This window comes from Mandrillus leucophaeus, unplaced genomic scaffold (assembly GCF_000951045.1).
Source record: "Mandrillus leucophaeus isolate KB7577 unplaced genomic scaffold, Mleu.le_1.0 Scaffold390, whole genome shotgun sequence".
Classification (NCBI taxonomy): Eukaryota; Metazoa; Chordata; class Mammalia; order Primates; family Cercopithecidae; genus Mandrillus; species Mandrillus leucophaeus.
This window is the reverse complement of record NW_012104143.1, coordinates 1,670,956-1,693,040: the sequence shown is the minus strand read 5'-3', so window position 1 is coordinate 1,693,040 and position 22,085 is coordinate 1,670,956. Positions and strand designations below refer to the sequence as shown.

Here is a 22,085-nt window from a genome sequence, read left to right as displayed (position 1 = left end):
AATGTCTTAGTGTTTTTAAAACTCACCAGACGATGGTGTACAACCATGTTTGAGGGCCAGGGAGATTTGCACCCCGGCCCCCAGGGCATGTTTGGCAATATCTGGGGGCATTTTTGGTTGTTCCAACTGGGGGTGAGGGCATGTAGTGAGTGGAGGCCAGGGATGCTGGTAAACCTCCTACAGTGTACAAGATAGACAGACCCCCAAAGAATTATCCAGCCCCAGATGTCAAGAATGCCAAGACTTAGAGACCCTGGCCCAGACCCTTGATCCTTCAGTGGGATCTGCGACCAGCAGCATTGGCGCGGCATGGAAGCATAGTAGAAATGAAGAATCCCAGGCCACATCCCAGACCTGCAGGATCTGAACCAACTCCCCCCACCCCCTACCACTCCCCCGCAAAAAACCCGGCTGCATGTGTGCACATTAAAGCATGTGAAGACCTGGTTTTGAGGACACCTAAGGTCCCTTGCCAGTTGATGAGTTCGAGGTTAGGAGGCAGCACCATGGATAAGAATGTGGGCTTTGAGATGACAGAGGCATCCTGGGCAGACAGATAGGTCAGGAGGGCAGGAGCAGAGATCTCTGCGGCATTTCCGCCCCTGAAAGTCTCCTTCCTCTTCGTGGGCCTGGAGGGAGAGTCAGGCCTCTTCACCCACCGCACTCACCCACCTTCCCTCTCGTTTGTCCCACAGGCCCTGGTGATCACCAATGCAGCCAGAAAATCCTCCACGGTCGGGGAGATCGTCAACCTCATGTCTGTGGACGCCCAGAGGTTCATGGACTTGGCCACATACATTAACATGATCTGGTCAGCCCCCCTGCAAGTCATCCTTGCTCTCTACCTCCTGTGGCGGGTGTGTGTTTGACGCCGTTCCCCTTTGCATGCAGGGAGGGACTCGTACGTGTGGGCAGCGGGCTGAGGGAGTGGGTGTTGGTGGTAATGGCATGTATAGCTCCCTGGCAGTTCCGGCTGTCGTTCATATCTTATTTTCCAGCCTGTTAACCAATTCCTCGGTATTTTGTTCCTTTCCTGAATTGTCAGGTTGATGTTCTCCTTGGTGGCCTGGCGTTTTCATTTTCTCTTTCCTTGACAGTGTCAGTAATTAACTCCGCTACAATGGACACATATCTCTCCTGTTGAATCCTCCCAAACGCTGACCAGACTCACTTATTCACTGGTCCCTAATTATGGTGGTCAAAATTCTCTCAATTGCAAGGGATAGACATCTATCTTAAAGTAGCCTAAGTAAATAAAGGGAACTTTGGGGCTGCATGTATCTCAGAAATCTGGGGACTAGCTTCAGGTGTGGATTGATCCAGGAGATCAGGCAATGTTGTCAGTACTCAGTTTCACTCACTCACTCATCATTTCCTAGTCCTCTTGTCCTCTGAGTTGACATCATTCTCAGTGGTACTTCCCCACATGGCTCCATAGCTTTGGGCTGATAACATCCTGACAGATAAAGGTGCCAGAGAAAAGACAAGGCAGCATTTCTCTGCACAGCCAGAGTCAGTCTCAGAGAGCACTCTGATTGGCCTGGCTTGGTCCTGTTCACACCCCTGAACCACATCACTGTAGCCCAGGAGGCAGAGTTCACTGATTGGCCAGCCTGGGTCACATGTCCTCTCCCATGGCAGAAGAGATGTGATTGACAGCCCTTCCATGTGAGGAGGGAGAGTTCCTAAAATAAAATGATGATGAGCAAAGAGGCTAATAGCACAACACATGCCTTGTGCTTTGCCACTTCTGGGTCTTTGTCACCTGCCTTTCCTTCCTTCCTAATTGATTTAAGCCTGCTCATCCCCCCAGGCTGTAGCAGACACTACTTGCATTGATTTCCCCTCCCCTCTGAATTAGATGGACTTTCTCGTTTTTTTGAATTTTGAATCCCAGTAACTTTAGTATAGGAACTCGTCTAATAATACTTTCTGGAGTAGTTTTTTTTTTTTTTGATATGGAGTCGCGCTCTGTTGCCTGGGCTGGAGTACAGTGTGCCATCTAGGCTCACTGCAACCTCTGCTACCCAGGTTCAAGCAGGTCTCCTGCCTCAGTCTCCCGAGTAGCTGGAACTACAGGGCTACACCACCAAGCCCACTAATTTTTCTTTTTTTTTTTTGTATTTTTAAGTAGAGACGGAGTTTCACCATGTTGGCTAGGCTGATCTTGAACTCCTGGCCTCAGCTGATCTACCCGCTGTGGTCTCCCCAAGTGTTGGAATTACAGGCGTGAGCCCCTGTGCCTGGCCCACTTTCTGAAATAGTTTTTTGGTTTTTTTTTCATGCTCAGTGTACTGCCTCCTCTTTGACGGGTAACATGTTAGCTACTTGCAGACACACAGCAGCTGACTTTTGTGTCTTCCGTGGGTACAACCCCAGCAGGGCCTGGTGCATAATGGGCACAGCTCAAATGATTACCTGTTATTGAAAGAGAAGGGCTGAACGAAATGGCTCATGCCTGTGATCTGAACACTTTGGGAGGCCGAGGTGGGTGGATCATCTGAGGCCAGGAGACCAGCCTGGCCAACATGGCAAAACCCTGTCTCTATTAAAAATATAAACGTTAGCTGGGCATGGTGGTATATGCCTATAATCTCAGCTACTTGGGTGGCCGAGGCAGGAGAATGGCCTGAATCCGGGAGGCAGAGGTTGCATTGAGCTGAGATTGCGCCACTGCACTCCAGCTTGGGCAACAGAGCGAGATTCTGTCTCAAAAAAAAAAAAAAAGAGAGAAAAAGGAAGAGGAAAAAATTACTGGTTTATTTGTCTGTAGTTTGCTTTTTTTATACATCTGTAGAGCAGAAGGTGAGTAAAGTGTTTCTAATAATAACACTCAGAAAAAAACACCAGAATTTAATTATCTGATAGGCTGGGCACAGATATAGGTGGAATGTGCCTGTAATCCCAGCACTTTGGGAGGCTGAGGTGGAAGGATTGCTTGAAGTCAGGAGTTTGAGACCAGCCTGGGTAACATAGTAAGACCCTGTCTCTACAAAAAAAAAAAAAAATTAGCTGGGTGTGGTGGTGCCTACCTGTGGTCCCAGCTACCCTGGAGGCTGAGGCAGGAGGATTGCTTGAGCCTAGGAGTTCAGAGGCTGCAGTGAGCTCGAATCACACCACTGCACTCCTACCTGGGTGGCAAGACAAGACCCTGTCTCTAGAAGAAAAAATAAAAATCTGAATGAATGTCTTTTCAAGCAGATGTCTTGGGGAATCTACTTTCGCAAAAGTGCTACTATGGGAAAAATATTTTGGGAACATTTCTTTTAGAATTGGCTTCAGGATTGGTTTATGAACCATTAAGAAAATTGTCTAACATCACATCTTGTTTTAGATGGTAGTTGCTTGAGCTCAGCACTGTTGACACTTGGGACCAGACAGTTCTTTGTTGTGGGAGCTGTCTTGTTTTTTTGTTACTTTGTTTTTCCTTTTAAGGGACAGAGTCTTGCTCTGTTGCCCATGCTGGAGTACAGTGATGGGATCATAGCTCACTGCAGCCTTAAATTCCTGGTCTCAAGCAGTTTTCCCACTTTGTCCTCTCATCTAGTTGGGTACCACAGGTTCACGCCACCATGCTTGGCTAAGTTATTTATTTTTTTTAGAAATGGGGTCTCGCTATGTTGCCCAGGCTGGTCTCGAACTTACACCCTCAAGCTATCTTCCCACTTTGTCCTCCCAAAGTGATGGGATTACAGGTGTGAGTCACTGCACCTGGCCACAAGGCTATAAGTTAATACAGCAAAATTAGCAAAGATTAAGGAACACATGGGGCAGTGTTCAAAGTAAGCCAGGTAGAGGTTTCTGGGAGTCCCCAGCAGAGTCACACAGGTGCACTAATTCTCTGGCCACCATTATGATGATGCATGTGAAATGTTGCCAACCAGGGAAGCTTGGTAGGAGCCCAGTGCTTGGGGTTTTTTAGGGGCAGGTCACATAAGCACCCTTTGCTTGGCACATACCAAAAGTCTAGACTCCTAGAGGGAAAAGCGGTGTTCAGCATAAACCATATTGTTGGTACAAACAGGTGAGGCACACTGAGCCACTCTTACCAATTCTGTTATTGGTGGAAGCCCTGCAAGTATGCAGACACTAGCCAAGGGCTAAACTTGTAAGTAGCCTTCAAGCAGGATAAGCAGTCAGGTGGTCATGTTCACACTTTTCTGCTTACTACCTTATTACCTTTCTAAAAATCTAAGCTGGGTGTGGTGGCTCGCACCTGTAATCCCAGCTACTTGGGAGGCAGAGGTGGGAAGATCGCTTGAGCCCATGAGTTCGAGACCAGCTTGGGAAACATAGTGAGACCTTGTCCCTACAAAAAAAACAACAACAAAAAATTAGCTGGGCATGGTGGTGTGACTGTAGTCATAGCTACTTGGGAGGCTGAATTGGGAGGATTGCTGGAGCCCAGGAGTTGAAGACCAACCTGGGCAGTGTAGCAAGACTTAATGCTTACCTGTAGTCCCAGCTCCTTTGGAGACTGAAGTAGGTGGATCACTGATACACATAGCCACTGTACTGCAGCCTGGGCAACATAGCGAAATCTCATCTCCTAAAAAAAAAAAAAAAAAAAAATTAGAATTCTAAAGTTGTGATTTACACAACTCACGTGGCCCCAGGCGCTTGGGAGAAAGGAGCATGGACTTGCTTATTCTTCAAGGGATTGGGAGGACCCAGAGAGATGCTCAGGAATGAAACCACAGGCTCTTAACACCCTATTGTGGGGTAAAAGTAACACACCTTGTCCTGAACTTGGTCAGCAGCATCCACATGGGATTAATCAGCCGGGAAGCTGTTAAGGGCCCTGCTTTCTTCTGTCTGGTGAGTGATTAAGAGTCTCCTTTCCTTCCTTAGAACCTGGGCCCTCCCATCCTGGCTGGAGTGGCCGTGATGGTCCTCATGGTGCCCGTCAATGCTGTGATGGCGATGAAGACCAAGACGTATCAGGTAAGGCGTGTGTCTCTGCGGGCCCCCAAGCCAGGCCCTAGGCAGGAGCCTCTCCATGCAGATTTTAGTCCAGTTCCTTCTGCTCAGTCCCTGGAGTTCTCAGCCTTGCCTGCCAGTTGGAGTCACCTGGGGAGCTTTAACAAATGCTGATGCCCAGGCCCCGTATCTGGGATTCTGATTCACTTATCGTGAGTGGGGGTCTGGACATCAAGATGTTCAGCTTCCCAGGTCGTTATATTGGGCAGCCAAGATTGAGAGCTCCTGACACATGGTTAGACCTTGTAGGCCGGTGACTGGAATCAGAAGGTCTGGGAGCCTCTGAGAATCTTTGTTTCCCATCGTCTTGTTTATTATGTGTGTGTAAGACTCAGCTTTCAAGAGGTGAGTGCAAAATACCCCCTACTTTTTTCCCTCTTATTAGGTCTTACCTTGTACCAGACATGGTGTTAATGTCTTTATTTAAATTAAAATAAGTAATTAATTTCTAAGATGGGGCCTTGCTCTGTTGCCCAGGCTGGTCTCAAACTCCTGGGCTTAAGTGATCGTGTTGCCTCAGCCTCTCAAAGTGTTGGGATTACAGGTGTGAACCACCATGCCCGGCTTTCAGATTTTTATTTTTGGAGATATTTTGTATTTTAAAATGTTTAAATACACAAGTAATAGAGTGTGGTTTCTTGTTATAAAAAACTTCAAGCCGGGTTCACCCCTGTAATTTCAGCATTTTGGGAAGCCAAGTTGGGTGGATCGCCTGAGCTTAGGAATTCAAGACTAGCCTTGGAGACATGGTGAAACCCCGTCTCTACCACAAATGGATAAGTTAGCATTGTGTGGTGATGCGTGCCTGTAGTCCCAGCTACTTGGGAGGCTGAAGCATGAGGATCACCTGAGCCCAGGAGGTCGAGGCTATAGTGAGCCATGATTGTGCCACTGCACTCCAGCCTGGGCAACAGAGTGAGACCCTGTCTCAAAAAAAAAAAAAAAAAAAAAAAAAAGTTTAAATCATACAAAGTACTTAAAAGGGGATACCCCCTTCCCTACTCTCTCAACCACTGCAAATATATAGAAGCAACTCCTTCTAGAATTTTCTATGTATGTATATACAGACCTGATTAATGGTGTAATTAGGTTTGGTTTTTATATATGTGGGGTTTTTTTGTTTGTTGAGATGGAGTCACACTTTGTTGCCCAGGCTGGAGTGTAATGGTGCAATCTTGGCTCACTGCAACCTCTGCCTCCCGGGTTCAAGCAATTCTCCTGCCTCAGCCTCCCGAGTAGCTGGGATTACAGGTGTCTGTCACCATGCCCAGCTAATTTTTGTGTTTTTATTAGAGATGGGGTTTCACCATGTTGGCCAGGCTGGTCTTGAACTCCTGACCTCAGGTGATCCACCTGCCTTGGCCTCCCAAAGTGCTGGGATTACAGGCATGAGCCACCATGCCTGGCCATTATATATGTTTGTCTGTGTGTGTGTGATATTATTACCATATCTGTTTTTACCTAAATGGGCCTACGTGGCAGCGTGATTTTTGTCTTTTAGTGCCCTGCTTTGGGGGCCTCTCTGTGCTATGCTGTATAGCTTCAATTCATTCTTCCGACCTGGTGCCTTTTGGTCCATAACGGAGATGGTGCGGTTTATTTCTGTGCTCTTATGTTGATGAATATTGATGATGTGCTGAGGAATTTCAAATGGGAGCACTTGGCTGCACTGATGGTACCACAGGGAGATGAGTTTCAGGACATGGGCCCGTTGGAAGGAGAGACCTCACGGGTTAGGGTTGGGTGAGGCAGGGGTTTTAGGGTCGAGTCACCCTTCAGTCTCTGATATGTAGGATTCCCTGAGTGACCCGACTCTGAACCCACTTCAGTCGCTGGCCTCGATATCATGTAGCTTAAATTGTTCCCATCTGTGACCCGGAGATGACTGTAGCACTTGATGATAGAGTTCTTGTGAATGTTAAGTGTCTGAATACATGTAAAGTACTTAGAAAAGTTGCTGGTATACACAGAATGCTGGTGGTATTAAAAATATTTAACAACTGTACTGCACAAGTTTCCACTGTTTGGAACCAGTGCTAGCCAGTACAGAAACATTTCACTATTTTAACAACCATGGGCCAGGCACAGGGGTTCATGTCTGTAATCCCAGCTCTTTGGGAGGCTGAGAGAGGAGGATGACTTGTGGCCAGGAGTGCAAGACCAGCCTGGGCAACATAGCAAGATGCCGTCTCTACAAAAAAATACGAAAATGAACTAGATGTGGTGGCATGTGCCTGCGGTCTCAGCTACTAAGGAGGCTGAAGTGGGAAGATTGCTTGAGCCCAGGAATTCAAGGCTGCAATGAGCTATGATCCTGCCACTGCACTCCAGCCTGGATGTCAGAGTGAGATGCTGTTCCCCAAAAAAGAAAACTGGGCTGACAAGAAATAAAATAAAACAGGTTAGGTGTGGTGGTTCATATCTGTAATCCCAGCACTCTGGGAGGCTGAGGTCAGTGGATCACTTGAAGTCAGGAGTTCGAGACCAGTCTGGCCAACATGGTGAAGCCCCGTCTCTACTAAAAATAGAAAAATTAGCCAGGTATGGTGGCAGGCATTTATAGTCCCAGCTACTCAGGAGGCTAAGGTAGGAGAATCTCTTTAACCCGGGAGGCAGAGGTTGCAGTGAGCCCAGATCATGCTACTGTACTCCAGCCTGGGCGACAGAGTGAGACTGTCTCACAAAAAAAAAAGAAAAAATAAGAAAACAGAGAAGAAAACCACCACCACCATGTCTCCTGTGTTTGGGTCAGCAGAATAGGGACTGAATCCCTTCTTTTCTGGACACTTGAAGGGTTTTTCTTGCCTCTATTTCTGGATTCGAAGTTGAGTGTGTTTCTCCAGTGAGTGTGTTTCTCCAAATCAACCTAACATGATTTGAAGGGTTTTTTTTTCCTTGATAGCAGGGTCCTTTGGTGTGGTCTTGGGACTCAAGAGTAGGGCTCATAGGGGTTACAGGGTCAGCTCTCCCACCCTCAGGAGGCCTGTTTTTAATAGACAGTGATGTTGAGGCCCAGTGAGGTGGCTCGCACCTGTAATCCCAGCACAGGAGTTTGAGACCAGTCTGGGCAGTGTGCTGAAACCCCATCTCTATTGAAAAGAAAAAATCAATATAAAAAACATTCACGGCCGAGCACGGTGGCTCACGCCTGTAATCCTAGCACTTTGGGAGGCCGAGACGGGCGGATCACGAGGTCAGGAGACCGAGACCATCCTGGCTAACACAGTGAAACCCCGTCTCTACTAAAAAATACAAAAAACTAGCCGGGCGCGGTGGCGGGCGCCTATAGTTCCAGCTACTCGGGAGGCTGAGGCAGGAGAATGGCGTAAACCCGGGAGGCGGAGCTTGCAGTGAGCTGAGATCTGGCCACTGCACCCCAGCCTGGGCGACAGAGCCAGACTCCGTCTCAAAAAAAAAAAATTGACATGTCAAAGCATATAATAAAATTTATGAGAAAGAATAGCTGGTGATGTTGAGTGATGGTCTGATCCCAGGGTCGCCCCACATGTGTTGACTGCCTTTCTCTTCCAAGGTGGCCCACATGAAGAGCAAAGACAATCGGATCAAGCTGATGAATGAAATTCTCAATGGGATCAAGGTGCTAAAGCTTTATGCCTGGGAGCTGGCATTCAAGGACAAGGTGTTGGCCATCAGGCAGGAGGAGCTGAAGGTGCTGAAGAAGTCTGCCTACCTGGCAGCCGTGGGCACCTTCACCTGGGTCTGCACACCCTTCCTGGTGAGTGAAGCCACATATTTCCTGGCCCTCATTATTTGATGTTTTATTTTGTCTGCATACCTGAATATTTTTAAAAGGTCACTATGTCGCCCAGGTGCAGTGGCTCATGCCAGCACTCTGGGAGGCCAAAGCAGGTGGATCACCAGAGGTCAGGAGTTCAAGAACAACCTGGCCAACATGGTGAAACCCAGTCTCTACTAAAAATACAAAAAATTTAGCCAGGCGTAGGGGCGCATGCCTGTAGTCACAGCTACTCGGGAGGCTGAGGCAAGAGAATTGCTTCAACCTGGGACGCGACGGTTGCAGAGGGCCAAGATCACGCCACTGCGCTCCAGCCTGAGCGACAGCGAGACATTGTCTCAAAGAAAAGAAAACAAAACAAAAAAAAGGTAACTATGTCAGCAAGGCCTTCCCTAAACACTTGCCTTAAACATTTGCCATCTTCTCCATTCTTCTTTATTTTATTCACATTTAGCAGCTTCTTAGCCAACCTGTTTAGGAATTGTTTGTTATCTGTTCACTGTGATATAGGCAGCTTGTGCCAGGATGCAAACCAGTGCCCTCTGCTTGCTGTGTTTAGATAGCCTTGCAAGAAACAAAGTGTAAGCTGAGCCAAGTGGCACGCTTGGTGCCATAGTTGATCTACATTATGGTGCTGCCTCCTTATTTTATCAGCAACTGGTCACAAAGTGTGGATTGTCAGTGTCCCGTGGGCCACATGTCAAGTGGCATGGTCTAAACACACTCTAAAATTTACTTATTTTGGTCTGGGTGCGGTGGCTCATGCCTGTAATCCCAGTACTTTGGGAGTCTGAGGTGGGTCACTTGAGGCTAGGAGCTCGAGACCAACCTGGTCCACCTGGTGAAACCCTGTCTCTGCTTTAAAAAAAAAAAAAAAAAAAAAAAAATTAGCTGGGCATGGTGGTGTATGCCTATATTCCCAGCTACTCAGGAGGCTGAGACATGAGAATCCCCTGAACCTGGGCGGCAGAGGTTGCAGTGAGCCGATATCGAGCCATGGCACTCCAGCCTGGGCAACAGAGCAAGACCCTGTCTCAAAAAAATTTTAAAAATGTTTTTAAAAAAAATCAAATAGACTTATTTTATTGTCTGCCCTTCCCCACTAGGATGTCAGCTCCAGATGGCATTTTTGTCTTTTCTGTTGACTGCTATATCCTCAGTATGTAAAATAGTGCATAGCAGGTGCTGAACAAATATTTGTCATCCATCGTGGAAAAAAAAGAAAAATACAGAAAGATGTAAAACGAAAAGTGTATTGTCCTCTCTTCCATCAGTTCCTCTCCTCCAAAGTGACAGTTTTCTGTATGCTTTTAGAAAAAAATGGACAAGCATCTAGGTATTTAAATATTTTGACAGATTTAAATGGAATCATACTGTACATAGTGTTCTCTGTTGTGTAGTTAATAATATATAGTCTTAGTTCATTCATTCTGATCTGCTTCATTTTAGTTTTTTTTTTTGGCGGGGGGGAGTTTTGAACTGGTGTCTCACTCTGTCCCCCAGGCTGGAGTACAGTGGTGCGATCGTAGCTCACTGCAGCCTTGAACTCCTGGTCCCAAGCAATCCACCTGCTTTGGCTTTCGAAGTAGCTGGGACTCCAGGTGCACTGCTGCCATGCCCGGCTTGCTTCATTTGTGTTCATGATGGATGCTTGTCTCACGTGTGGATGTGCCCTGCTGGAATTACCCTTTCTCCCGTTCCTTGCAAAAACAGGTTGTTCCCTGTTTTTTGGTTTTTTTTTTCTATTATGATCCTTGCTACACTGAAAGTTCTGGCACCTGTCCTGGGGTATGGTAACGGGTCTTTCCCTGCCTAGCTGACTTTGAAAAGTTTAAAGACAATAGTGCAACTTACCATTTTGCAAAATTGGCTGCAAATCAGGAGACCGCATAGAGATGGACTATGGAAATTCCCTTTTAAGCACAGTTAAAAACAGTTAATGGTGAAGGATGACTTCAGATCATGCCCCGTGTTTGTTTTTTCTTTCTGTCTTCTTTTTATTAACGGTGTGATTCTTTTTGTAATGTTGTGCTCATTACAACTATTCCTTCTTGGTCAGGTTGGCAAATCGTGTGTTTTTCTGGCAAGTTTCTGTGAAGCGGAGTTAAACATGTTTATGAATATGGAACTTTTCTGTTCAACTACCACCTGCTTCATCTTAGCTGGGTTGCAGGTGGAATGTCTAAGGAAGCTCCAGCCGTTTCAGCATTTGCAAAAGCGTGTTCATGCTGACAGTGAATTTTCTTAGTCTTGCCTTACATCTGTCAGGGTCTGGAACTGCAGGAGAGATGGTGTTCACATTCAAGCCTGCATCACAATCACCTGGAGAGCTTGTTACTATGTTTTATTTATCTGTCTATCGAGATGAAGTCTCAGTCTGTCGGCCAGGCTTGATTGCTGTGGCACGATCTTGGCTTACTGTAACCTCCACCTCCCGGGTTCAAGCTATTCTTCCACCTCAGCCTCCGAGTAGCTGGGATTACAGGCGTGCGACACCACGCTCGGCTAATTTTTAAAATATCTTTAGTAGAGATGGTGTTTCACCATGTTGGCCAGGCTGGTCTTGAACTCCTGACCTCAGGCGATCCACCCGCCTTGGCCTCCCAAAGTGCTGGGATTACAGGCGTGAGCCACTGTGCTGGCTTGTTACTATAAAACTCAGCTTTCTGGGCCCCACCCAGATTTTCAGTTTTAGCAGGTCTGGGTGAGGCCTGAGTATTTGCATTCCTGACATATCCCTGGGTGCTGCTGCTGCTGGTTCAGGTAGACATGTAGAGACACTGGTGTGGATCCTCACTACCTATAGTGTGATCCTTGGATCAGCAGCCATGGCATCACCTGGTGCTTGTTAACAGTGCAGAATTTCAGACCTCAGCCCAGATCCACTGAAACTGAATCGGTGTTGTAACTACTTTTCTAGGTGGTGTATATGCACATTGAAATTCGAGAGAGACTGAGAGAAAGTAGGAGTAAAGAAACTTTTTCTGTCAATACTTTCGGAATTCCGGGCCATACAGTCTCTGTTACAAATACCAGTCTCTTCCAGCGTAGTGCAAAAGCAGCCTTAGATAATACGGAAACCGATGGGTGTGGCTATGTTCCTGTAAAACTATATTTGGAGACACCAATATTTGAATTTTATAGAATTTGCATGTGTCATGTAATATTCTTTTAATTTTTTTTTTAGCTTTTAAAAAATATGAAATCTGGCTGGGTGCAGGGGCTCATGCCTGTAATCTCAGCACTTTGGGAAACTGAGGCGGGTGGGTTGCTTGAGGCTAGGAGACTGAGACCAGCCTGGCCAACATGGTGAAACCCCATCTGTACTAAAAATACAAAAATTAGCTGGAAGTGGTGGTGCTCACCTGTATTCACAGCTACTCAGGAAGCTGAGGCAAGAGGATTGCTTCAACCCAGGAGGCAGAAGTTGCAGTGAGCCAAGATCATGCCACTGCACTCCTGACTGGGCAACAGAGTGAGACCCTTTTCCTTGCCCGCCACATCTCCCCTCCCCCCGACCCCCCAAAAAAAATTAGCCGGGCGTGATGAAGCACGCCAGTCATCCCAGCTTCTTGGGAGGCTGAGGCAAGGGAATCGTTTGAACCCAGGAGGCGGAGATCGCAGTGAGCCGAGGTCATGCCCCTGCACTCTAAGCCTGGGCAACAGAACAAGACTCTGTCTCAAAAAAAATTAAAAAAAAAAAAAGGAAATCAATGCTGAGCTCATGGGCCGCATGTAAACAGGTGTGGGCCAAATGTGGACCTCAGCCATCCTTGGCCAGCCCCTGGCTTAGAGGACTGGAATGTTCTTCTGAGACTCAGGACACTTGCCACGTTCTACTGCCAGCTCACAGTGTGACCCCAAAGCTGGTCATCTCACCTCACTGGCTCTAGGTTTTGTCACATGGAAAATGAAGGGGTTAGATTCCAAGCATGTCAAATACAGGGCCCTGCCCTCACTCCTCATGCCCACAGCAGACACCCACAGTCACTCAAGGGGTTCTTTCCCACTGAGTTATGTTCAAGCAGCCCTCCAGGTGACTGGTGCCAGTGGCCTGGAGTTGAGCAAGAAATGGCATCTTGTTGTCCCTCTGTAACTCCGTGTTCCCTAAGATCACTTCCAGCTCCAATGCCCCTGCATTCTGCCTTGTACATTGCATTCCTCTTATATTTCAGTCCCTTGACTTTACTGGGGTGCATTGACAAACTTTTTTTTTTTTTTTCCTTTGGAGACAGTCTCGCTATGTCACCCAGGCTGAAGTGCAGTGGTGCCATCTCAGCTTAATGCAACTTCTACCTCCCAGTTCAAGCAATTCTCCTGCCTCAGTCCCCCGACTAGCTAGGATTACAAACACGCACCACCATGCCTTATTAATTTGAATATTTTTAGTAGAGACGGGTTTTTGTCACGTTCGCCAGGCTGGTCTTGAACTCCTGACCTCAAGTGATCCACCTACTTTGTCCTCCCATCTTGCTGGGATTATAGGTGTGAGCCGATGCGCCTAGCCTCTCCTTTTTGTTTTTTTGAGACGGAGTCTTGCTCTCTGGCCAGGCTGGAGTACAGTGGCATGATCTTGGCTCACTGCAACCTCCGCCTCTTGGGTTCAAGCGATTCTTGTGCCTCAGCCTCCCGAGTAGCTGGGATTACAGGCACCCACTACCATGCCCAGCTAATTTTTGTATTTTTAGTAGAGATGAGGTTTCACCAGGGTTCAAGCAATTCTCCTGCCTCAGTCTCCGAGTAGCTGGGATTATAGGCGCATGCCACCATGCCAAGCCAATTTTTTGTATTTTTAGTAGAGATGAGGTTTCACCATGTTGGACAGGCTGGTCTCAAACTCCTGGCCTCAAGTGATCCACCCACCTTGGCCTCCCATAGTGCTGGGATTACAGGCGTGAGCCACCATGTCTGGTCGGTCTTACTTTAAAAAGTGGAAAGTAATGTATTTGCATATGGTGAAACATAATTAAAGCTGCACCAGATGCTATTCATACAGCCGGACTTCTCTGCACTTGGCCACCTCAGCCTGCTGACATTCGCCAACAGGTCATCCTTTGTCCCTGTGTTGTAGGTCCTGGTCTGCACATCGTAGAATGTTTCCCAGCATCTGTGGCCTCTGCCTGCCAGATGCTAAGTCGTACGTCTCCCTGTTCTTCCCAGTGGTGACAATGGAATATGGCTCCAGGCATTGCGAAATGTCCCCTTGGGGGACAAAATTCTCCCAGTTGAGAATCACAGTCCATAGTGAAAGGCCCAAACCCTTCCTCCTAACACTGGTCACCTTGCTTCCCTTTCTCCGTGTTTCTTGTGTGTGTTTCCAGAGAGAGGCTGTGTCTGTATCACTGTAATGATGGATGCATGTCATACATGTAGTTATGGTTACGTGATTCTATTTACTTTACTTGTATACAAGTGATAGTAAGAGTCATACAGAAATACATGGCTTTTTTTTTTCTTTTTTTGAAACGGGGTCTCATTCTGCCGCCCAAGCTGGAGTGCAGTGACATGATCTCGGCTCACTGCAACCTCTGCCTCCCAGGCTCAAGTGATCCTCCAACCTCAGCCTCCCAAGCAGCTGGGACTACAAGCATGCGCCACCATGCCCAGCTACTTTCCGTAATTTTTGCAGAGACAGGGTCTCACTTTGTTGCCCAGGACGTTTTCAAACTCCTGAGCTCAAGCAATCCGCCTGCCTCTGTCTCCCAAAGTGCTGGGATTGTAGGTATGAGTCACTGCGCCTGGCCTTGATGGCATTTTGAAAGGTCTTTCTTAGAGGAAAAGGTCCAGAGCCAGAGGGAGCAGGTGATGAGGTTTGGTCTGTGACTTGTGTCCCACTTAGGAGGGGATGCGTAGTGTTCGCACAGCTTTTTCCTCTGCGCATTGGATTCGTTGGCAAAACCCCCAGTTTCCAGGTTGTCACCAAACTTATATGATCACTTTCTGCCCTGTTCCCCATTAGGAAAGCACAGCAGAAGATGCTTAAGAGCAGGACTGGTTTGGCTTCCCTCCCCTGCCCTCCCCTCCCGTCCCCTCCCTTACTGTCCTCTCCCTTCCCCTTCCTTCCCCACTGTGCCCTCCCTTCCCATTCCCTCCCCTCCTCTCCCCTACTGTCCCCTCCCCTACCATCCCCTCCCCTCCTGTCCCATCTCCTCCCCTCCTGTCCCATCCCCTCCCCTCCCCTCTTTTCTTTTCTCTCTCCTTCCTTCCTTCCTTCCTTCCTTCTTTCCTTCTTTCCTTCTTTTCTTTTCTTTTCTCTCTCCTTTTCTTTTTTTTTTTTTTTTTTTTTTTTTATAGACAGGGTCTTGTTTTGCTGCCCAAGCTGGAGTACAGTGGCTTGATCACGGCTCACTGCAACCTCCAACTCCTGAGCTAAAGTGATCCTCCTGCCTCAGCATCTGGAGTAGCTAGGATTACAGATGTGAGATTCTGAACCCCTCTACCGGCTTTACTTAACCTTTTCTTGACCTTCCTTGCCATTCAGTTTCCTGGAGTTTCCAGAGACAGAGTTTGTTGAGCGGTTCGGCAAGAAACAGAGGGGCCTGGGTGTCAGTTGGAGACCTTGGTCCTGGCCGAGGCATCGAAGCCTCTGACTACATTAGGATAAAATATGTGGCCTTCAGTTGCCTGGAAGGTGTCTGAGTGTTTTTTCCACTGGTGCATTCCTGTGCTTCAAAGACGATGAGGTGTTTACCCAGTGGTAGGTGTGATGGAACACAGAGGCCGGGGAAGGCCAGGGATGCCATCCGGGGACTGATGGGACTGTTTTTTTGGAATGCCAAGCCTGGCATTTACCACGTCCACCTAATGCACTTTCCTAAAATAGCATTGCCAGGCAGCCGTCAGTATTTAACATTTTCTGTCTGGGATGATTTGTGAGCTTCTTGCCTTCTGTTTACCCTGAATTTCCCTTTGTTCGAGTAATTCATCATTCTCTATGGTAATGATCTGTCCTGTAGTTCTCTGCTGATCATATCCTAGGGTCCATGGAGACACGGCCACGACCATGTCGTTTTATTTATTTATATGTTTATACATTTGTGTATTGTTGAGACAGAGTCTCATTCCGTCGCCCAGGTTGGAGTGCAGTGGCACAATCTCAGCTCACTGCAACCTCCACCTCCCGGGTTCAGCTGATTCTCCTGCCTCAGCCTCCCAAGGAGCTGGAATTATAGGTGTGCACCACCACACCCAGCTAATTTTTTCTTTTTAGTAGAGATGGGGTTTCACCATATTGGCCAGGCTGGTCTCAAACTCCTGACCTCAAGTGATCTGCCCCCCTGAGCCTCTCAAAGTGCTGGGATTACAGACGTGAGCCACCACGCCCAGTCAGACCTTGTCATTTTGTGCTCGTACTCTCCAAGCATAGGGAACTGGGCAAATGGTTCATGCTCCGTAAATGTATGTAGCTAAATGAATACATACATGCATGAATGAGAGGTTGGAATAAATCATATTCCTTAGGAACTGTCTTGCAAATAACAGAAACCTAGCTTAAATCAACTAGAGTAAGAGAAGAGGGGGATTTTTGAGTCACAAAACTGAAAAGTCTAGAAAAAGACTTTTAAGCATGAATGAGGTTCCGAACATGACTAGATCTGGGAGTTCCCAAGCTAATGTTGGGAAGAACAACGTCTCTGACTCTCAGCTCTGTTGTCTTGATGGTGGTTTCTTGATGAGCTGGCAGTTTCCTGATCATCTTGTCACCTCAGCAACCCGTGTGAGCAGAGTCTTACTTTCCCCTAATACTTCCGGCAGAGCTATGGGATTGAGTCTCGTTGGTTGTGGTCGATCACATGCTTCTTCCTGAACCAGTCACTGAGGCCAGGGAGATGGGATGCTTGGGTCAGCCACGCCTGGGTCATGTCTTTCGGGGCTTGGGGCCCAGGTAGGGGGTGAGGGAGGAGGTTCATCTGTGGCTGAAGCTCATAGGTTGAGATTGGGAGGAGTTCAGTTCCCCCAGAGAAAACTGCATGTTGCCATAAACAGCGCAGTAGATGCCAGGCAGGCAGTGAGAGCAGATAATCTGCCCACAGGGCGTCAGGGTTTTTAGAAGGTGGGCTGGAGTGTGGGGGTTCTGTTTGTTGGTTTTCCACGTTTCTCAAAAAAGGCACCTAGGGGACCAGTGCTCCTCATTGTGTATGAAGGACTTTTGCACCCTTGACCCTCGCCTATTACAAGGCTGTTGCAAACTCCAGTCTCCTCCTGCCTGGAGCCCCAGTCATTGTGCCCATCCTACCAGCCTCTTCAGATTTCCAAACACTGCCTGTTGGGAACCTGTTAAAACCTGTGCTTCCACTAGACTGGGCGTCTCAGGGTTGCCAAGCCCACCTCAGTCCCCAGTGCATAATAGGTGCTCAGTTAACACCTGAGGGGCGGATGGCTGGATGACCTCCTCCTTAGGGAGAAACCAGGACTGTGGACCTGAAAGGGGCTGCATGATGTTGTCCTGTCCCCTCTCTGTATGTGCCCTGTGCTGCCAGCAGCCAGCATCAATTGATACTTGGCTCACCAAGGGGGCTGGTACGTTTTGGTGGTGAGATGCCTGAGGCCTGGTTTGCTTACTGCTGAAGAGACACTTCTGATGGGCTCTTCCGCCCTAAGGCAAATTCATCCACCCCTTCCCCACTCATTTATCCACTCTCACCCGTCCATCATCTACCCAGCAGACATTCACTGAGCACCATATCCTGGGCTCTGTCCTAGGCTCTGACAATACAGCAGTGAATACTACAGGTAATAATGTCCAGTCGTGGAACATTTATTTTCACGGAAAGAGACAGACAAGAAATAGTAGGCACAATAAATAAATCCTAGTGCTAGAGAAAGCCATCCTAAGTGCTATAGAAAGAAAAGAGTCAGGTCTTTGTAATAGGGGAGGCTTGCAGTTTTAAATAGGGTGGTCCAGGCTCACTGAGAAGGTGACACTTGAGGAAAGACTTGATGGAGGTGAAGAGGCCAACCAGGGGGAGCAAGAGCACGTGCAAAGGCCCCGGGGCATTACTGTGCCCGTTCATAGGTGGGATAAGCATGGAGGCTGAAACAGTGGGAGTGAGGGGAGAGTGACAGATGAGGCCAAATGAGGTACAGGGAAGGGACTTTACAAACCAGCTGGGCCCTGGGATCTGAGTCAGCACTTTGACTTCTACACTGAAAAATAGGTTGACTTTGGAGAGATGCTTTAAAAAAAATTACTTGTTTAGAGATGGGGGCATCACTCTGTTACCCAGGCTGGTGTGGCGGCGCAGTCATAGCTCACTGCAGCCTCGACCTCCTGGACTCAAGTAATTCTCCTGCCTCAGCCTCCTTAGTAGCTAGGACTACAGGTGCATGCCACTATGCCCGACTTATTTTTTATTAATATTATTACTATTATTATTTTGAGACGGAGTCTTGCTCTGTCGCCCAGGCTGGAGTGCAATGACGCGATCTTGGCTCATTGCAACCTCCACCTCCCGGGTTAAAGCAATTCTCCTGCCTCAGCCTCCTAGTAGCTGGGACTACAGGCACACACCACCACATCCAGCTAATTTTCATATTTTTAGTAGAGACGGGGTTTTGCTGTTTGGGCAGGCTGGTCTTGAACTCCTGACCTCAGGTGATCCACCTGCCTCGGCCTCCCAACATGCTGGAATTACAGGATGAGCCATGGAGCCAGCTGCCTGGCTTATTTTGTAAAAGATTTTGTAGAGACACAGCGTTGCTTTGTTGCCCAGGCTCAGCTCGAACTCCTGACCTCAAGTGATCCTCCCTCCTTGGTCTCCCAAAGCATTTGGATTACATGCGTGGGCTACCATGCCCATCCAAATTTATTTTTTTTAATGAACATGTAATTCACCATTTTAAAGTGTGCAATTCAGTGGTTTTTTCGTGTAGGTGGTGTGACACTCACCCAGTGGGTTTTCGTGTAGGTGGTGTGACACTCACCCAGTGGGTTTTCGTGTAGGTGGCGTGACGGTTGCCCAGTGGGTTTTCGTGTAGGTGGCGTGACACTCACCCAGTGGGTTTTCGTGTAGGTGGCGTGACGCTCACCCAGTGGGTTTTCGTGTAGGTGGCGTGACGGTCACCTGGTGGGTTTTCATGTAGGTGGCGTGGCGCTCACCCAGTGGGTTTTCGTGTAGGTGGCGTGACGGTCACCCGGTGGGTTTTCGTGTAGGTGGTGTGACGGTCGTGCAGTGGGTTTTCGTGTAGGTGGTGTGACGGTCGTGCAGTGGGTTTTTGTGTAGGTAGTGTGACGGTCACCCAGTGGGTTTTTTGTATAAATGATACGATAGTCACCACTAATTTCAGGACGTTGTCATTACCCCAAAAGGAAGCCCTGTATCTGTTGTCACTTGCTCCCCAAACTTTCCATTCCAGGCAACCACTAATCTGCTTTCTGTCTCTGTCTGTTTATCTTCTCTGGACGTTACATATAAATGGAATCAAACAACAGGTGACCTTTTCTGACTGCTTCTTTCTTTCTTTTTTTTTTTTTTTTTTTTGAGATGGAGTTTCGCTCTTGTTGCCCACCTGGAGTGCAATGGCACGACCTTGGCTCCCTACGACCTTTGCCTCCCGAGTTCAAGCAATTCTCCTGCCTCAGCCTCCTGAGTCGCTGGGATTATAGGCATGCACCTCCACTCCTGGCTAATTTTGTATTTTTAGTAGAGATGGAGTTTCTCCATGTCGATCAGGCTGGTCTGGAACTCCCGACCTCAGGTGATCCACCCCCCTCAGCCTCCCAAAGTGCTGGGATTTCAGGTGTGAGCCACCCCGCCCGGCCATCTGACTGGTTTCTTAGCATGATGTTTTCAAGGTTTATCCATGTTTTAGCATGTGTAAGAATTTCACTCCTTTTTATGGCTGAATAGTCTATCATGTAGATACACGTAGACTCTTGAGTAACGAATATATCTCTGGGCCGGGCATGGTGGCTCACACCTGTAATCCCAGCACTTTGGGAGGCCGAGGCAGACAGATCACTTGAGGCCAGGAGCTCAAGACCAGCCTGACCAAAATGGTGAAACTGCATCTCTACTAAGAAAAATACAAAAAAATTAGCTGGGCATGGTGGCGGGCACCTGTAATCCCAGCTACTTGGAGGCTGAGGCATGAGAATCGTTTGACCCTGGGAGGCAGAGCTTGCAGTGAGCTGTGATCGCACCACTGCACTCCATCCTGTGCAAAGGAATGAGACTGTGCTTCAAAACAAAAAAAAAGTATCGTGAGGTAGGATGCCAGTGTGTCGTTACCGCTTAGAAGACAGGAGCCAGGATGGGTGCGGTGGCTCACGCCTGTAATCCCAGCACTTTAGGTGGCCGAGGCAGGCAGATGGCCTGAGCCCAGGCATTCAAGAACAGCGTAGGAAGCATAGGGAGACCCTGTCTGTACAAAAATAAAAAGAATTAGCTGGGCAAGGCGGTATGCACCTGTAGTCCTTGTTACTCAGGAGGCTGAGGTGGGAGGAATGCTTGGGCCCGGGAGGTCGAGGCTGTGGTGAGCCATGATTGCACCCCTGCACCCAGGGATCATGTGTCCCTGTCATTCTGAGCACCTTGCTCCCTCTTGGCATTGGCGCCTGGAAAATTTCTGTGCCATGGCTCAGCGTCATCTGTCTTGTTAATGTCAGAGCCAGAACACGAACCAGCTCTGCCTGCCCGTGGGACCAGGCTCTCGCTGATGGAACCAGGTTAATAGATTCCTTGGAAGAATGATCGAAGGAATTTGGATCAAATCCTGTAACAAGAAATAAAAACAGCTGCCATCTGTTGAGTTTTACCGTGCTTGGGCCCTGTGCATATAAGCACCCTTTGTAAGTGCCAACAGCCCTTAGAAGCATGTCATGACTCCCATTTTATACATGAGAAAAGAGGGGCTCACCTGGAGAGGTGAAATAACTCAACCAGGGCCCCACAGCGGATAGACGGCAAAGCGTGTGGTTTTTACTTTTAAGCCATATGACCTTCCAGGAAGTAGCAATGAAATGGCAGTGCTGAGACCCTGAAAATACATGGGATGATGGCCAGATGGCAGGGCTGTTTGGGTAGAGTGGGAGAGGCATCTCCCTTGAATGGTGAGAGGGAGGAGCCAGGCGGCCACCCGGCTGGAAGATGGTTTCAGGCAGAGGAAACTGCAGGGGCAAAGGCCTGGCTTGGGGATCGTGCTTGGTGCTTTTGAGAAATACTAAGAATGCCTCTGTAGAACATCGCCGAGAAAATTGATGGGAGGGGCCAGTTCTTGGGGCTCCTGGTCATTGATTTATCCAGTTCATTCCTGGAGTGTTTAGTGAGCATCTGCTGTGTGCCAGATGCTGCACCAGGCTTTTCCACGAGCTCCAGCAGCCAGCCAGTTGTCACCAGGGCCTGTCACTGCTCCTAGAATGATGACTCTCACTCAGGGCACAGCAGTCAGCACTGGACATTCTGCTTGCAGGTGGCCCTGTGCACATTTGCCGTCTACGTGACCATTGACAAGAACAACATCCTGGATGCCCAGAAAGCCTTCGTGTCTTTGGCCTTGTTCAACATCCTCCGGTTTCCCCTGAACATTCTCCCCATGGTCATCAGCAGCATCGTGCAGGTACAGGGGGAAACTGGGGCGACTTCAGAGAGGGGGCCTTGAGGTTCTAGGCCGCAAAAGCATGGAAATGCCCCTGAGCGCAGCCTCTAGATCACGCTCCCAAACGGGCTCCATGAGGCCTGGACCGAGGCTGCCATGCTTTTGTCTGGTCATGCCCGAAAGAAAGAAAATGCGTTTGACTTCTTGACAGAGAACTCTCATGTGAGTAGATGAATCAAGTTTAATGCAGCAAGGCTTTCCCATGCTCTGGAAGAATCTTTCTGAAATACTCTGTTCTCTTCTTCTATTCGTCCTCCATTCCTATCCTTTTTTTCGAAAATGTGGTTCTTGTCTGACCTGGTTGATTTTACAACCCACTGATAGGTCTTCACCACCCACGCTTTGAGAAACCCCAACCTTACAGCCAGGCACAGTGGTTCACGCCTATAATCCCAGCACTTTGGGAGGCTGAGACAGGTAGATCACCTGAGGTCAAGAGTTCGAGACCAACCTGGCCAACATGGTGCAACCTCTACTAAAAATACAAAAATTAGCCAGGTGTGGTGGCGGGTCCCTGTAATCCCAGCTACTCGGAAGGCTGAGGCAGGAGAATTGCTTGAGCCCAGGAGGAAGAGTTTGCAGTGAGCCAAGATCGTGCCATTGCACTCCAGTCTGGGTGACACAGCAAAAACTCTGTCTCAAAATTGAAAAAAAAAAAGAGAAGAAAAACCCCAGCCTTATGGCTGGGCATGGTGGCACATGCCTGTAATCCCAGCACTTTGGGAGGCCAAGGCAGGTGGATCTCTTGAGC

The 22,085-nt window shown here is 48.2% G+C and overlaps 1 protein-coding gene across 1 annotated transcript in view; it reads left to right on the top strand.

The window, feature by feature from the left end:
• Positions 1 to 22,085, top strand: part of ABCC1 (ATP-binding cassette, sub-family C (CFTR/MRP), member 1) — a 125,970-nt gene that overhangs the window by 33,381 nt on the left and 70,504 nt on the right. The window contains exons 7-10 of the mRNA XM_011991183.1: positions 696 to 857; positions 4,852 to 4,944; positions 8,513 to 8,716; positions 21,149 to 21,295. Of these exons, the coding sequence (XP_011846573.1) occupies positions 696 to 857; positions 4,852 to 4,944; positions 8,513 to 8,716; positions 21,149 to 21,295 (606 nt within the window). The remainder of the gene's footprint in view (positions 1 to 695; positions 858 to 4,851; positions 4,945 to 8,512; positions 8,717 to 21,148; positions 21,296 to 22,085) is intronic.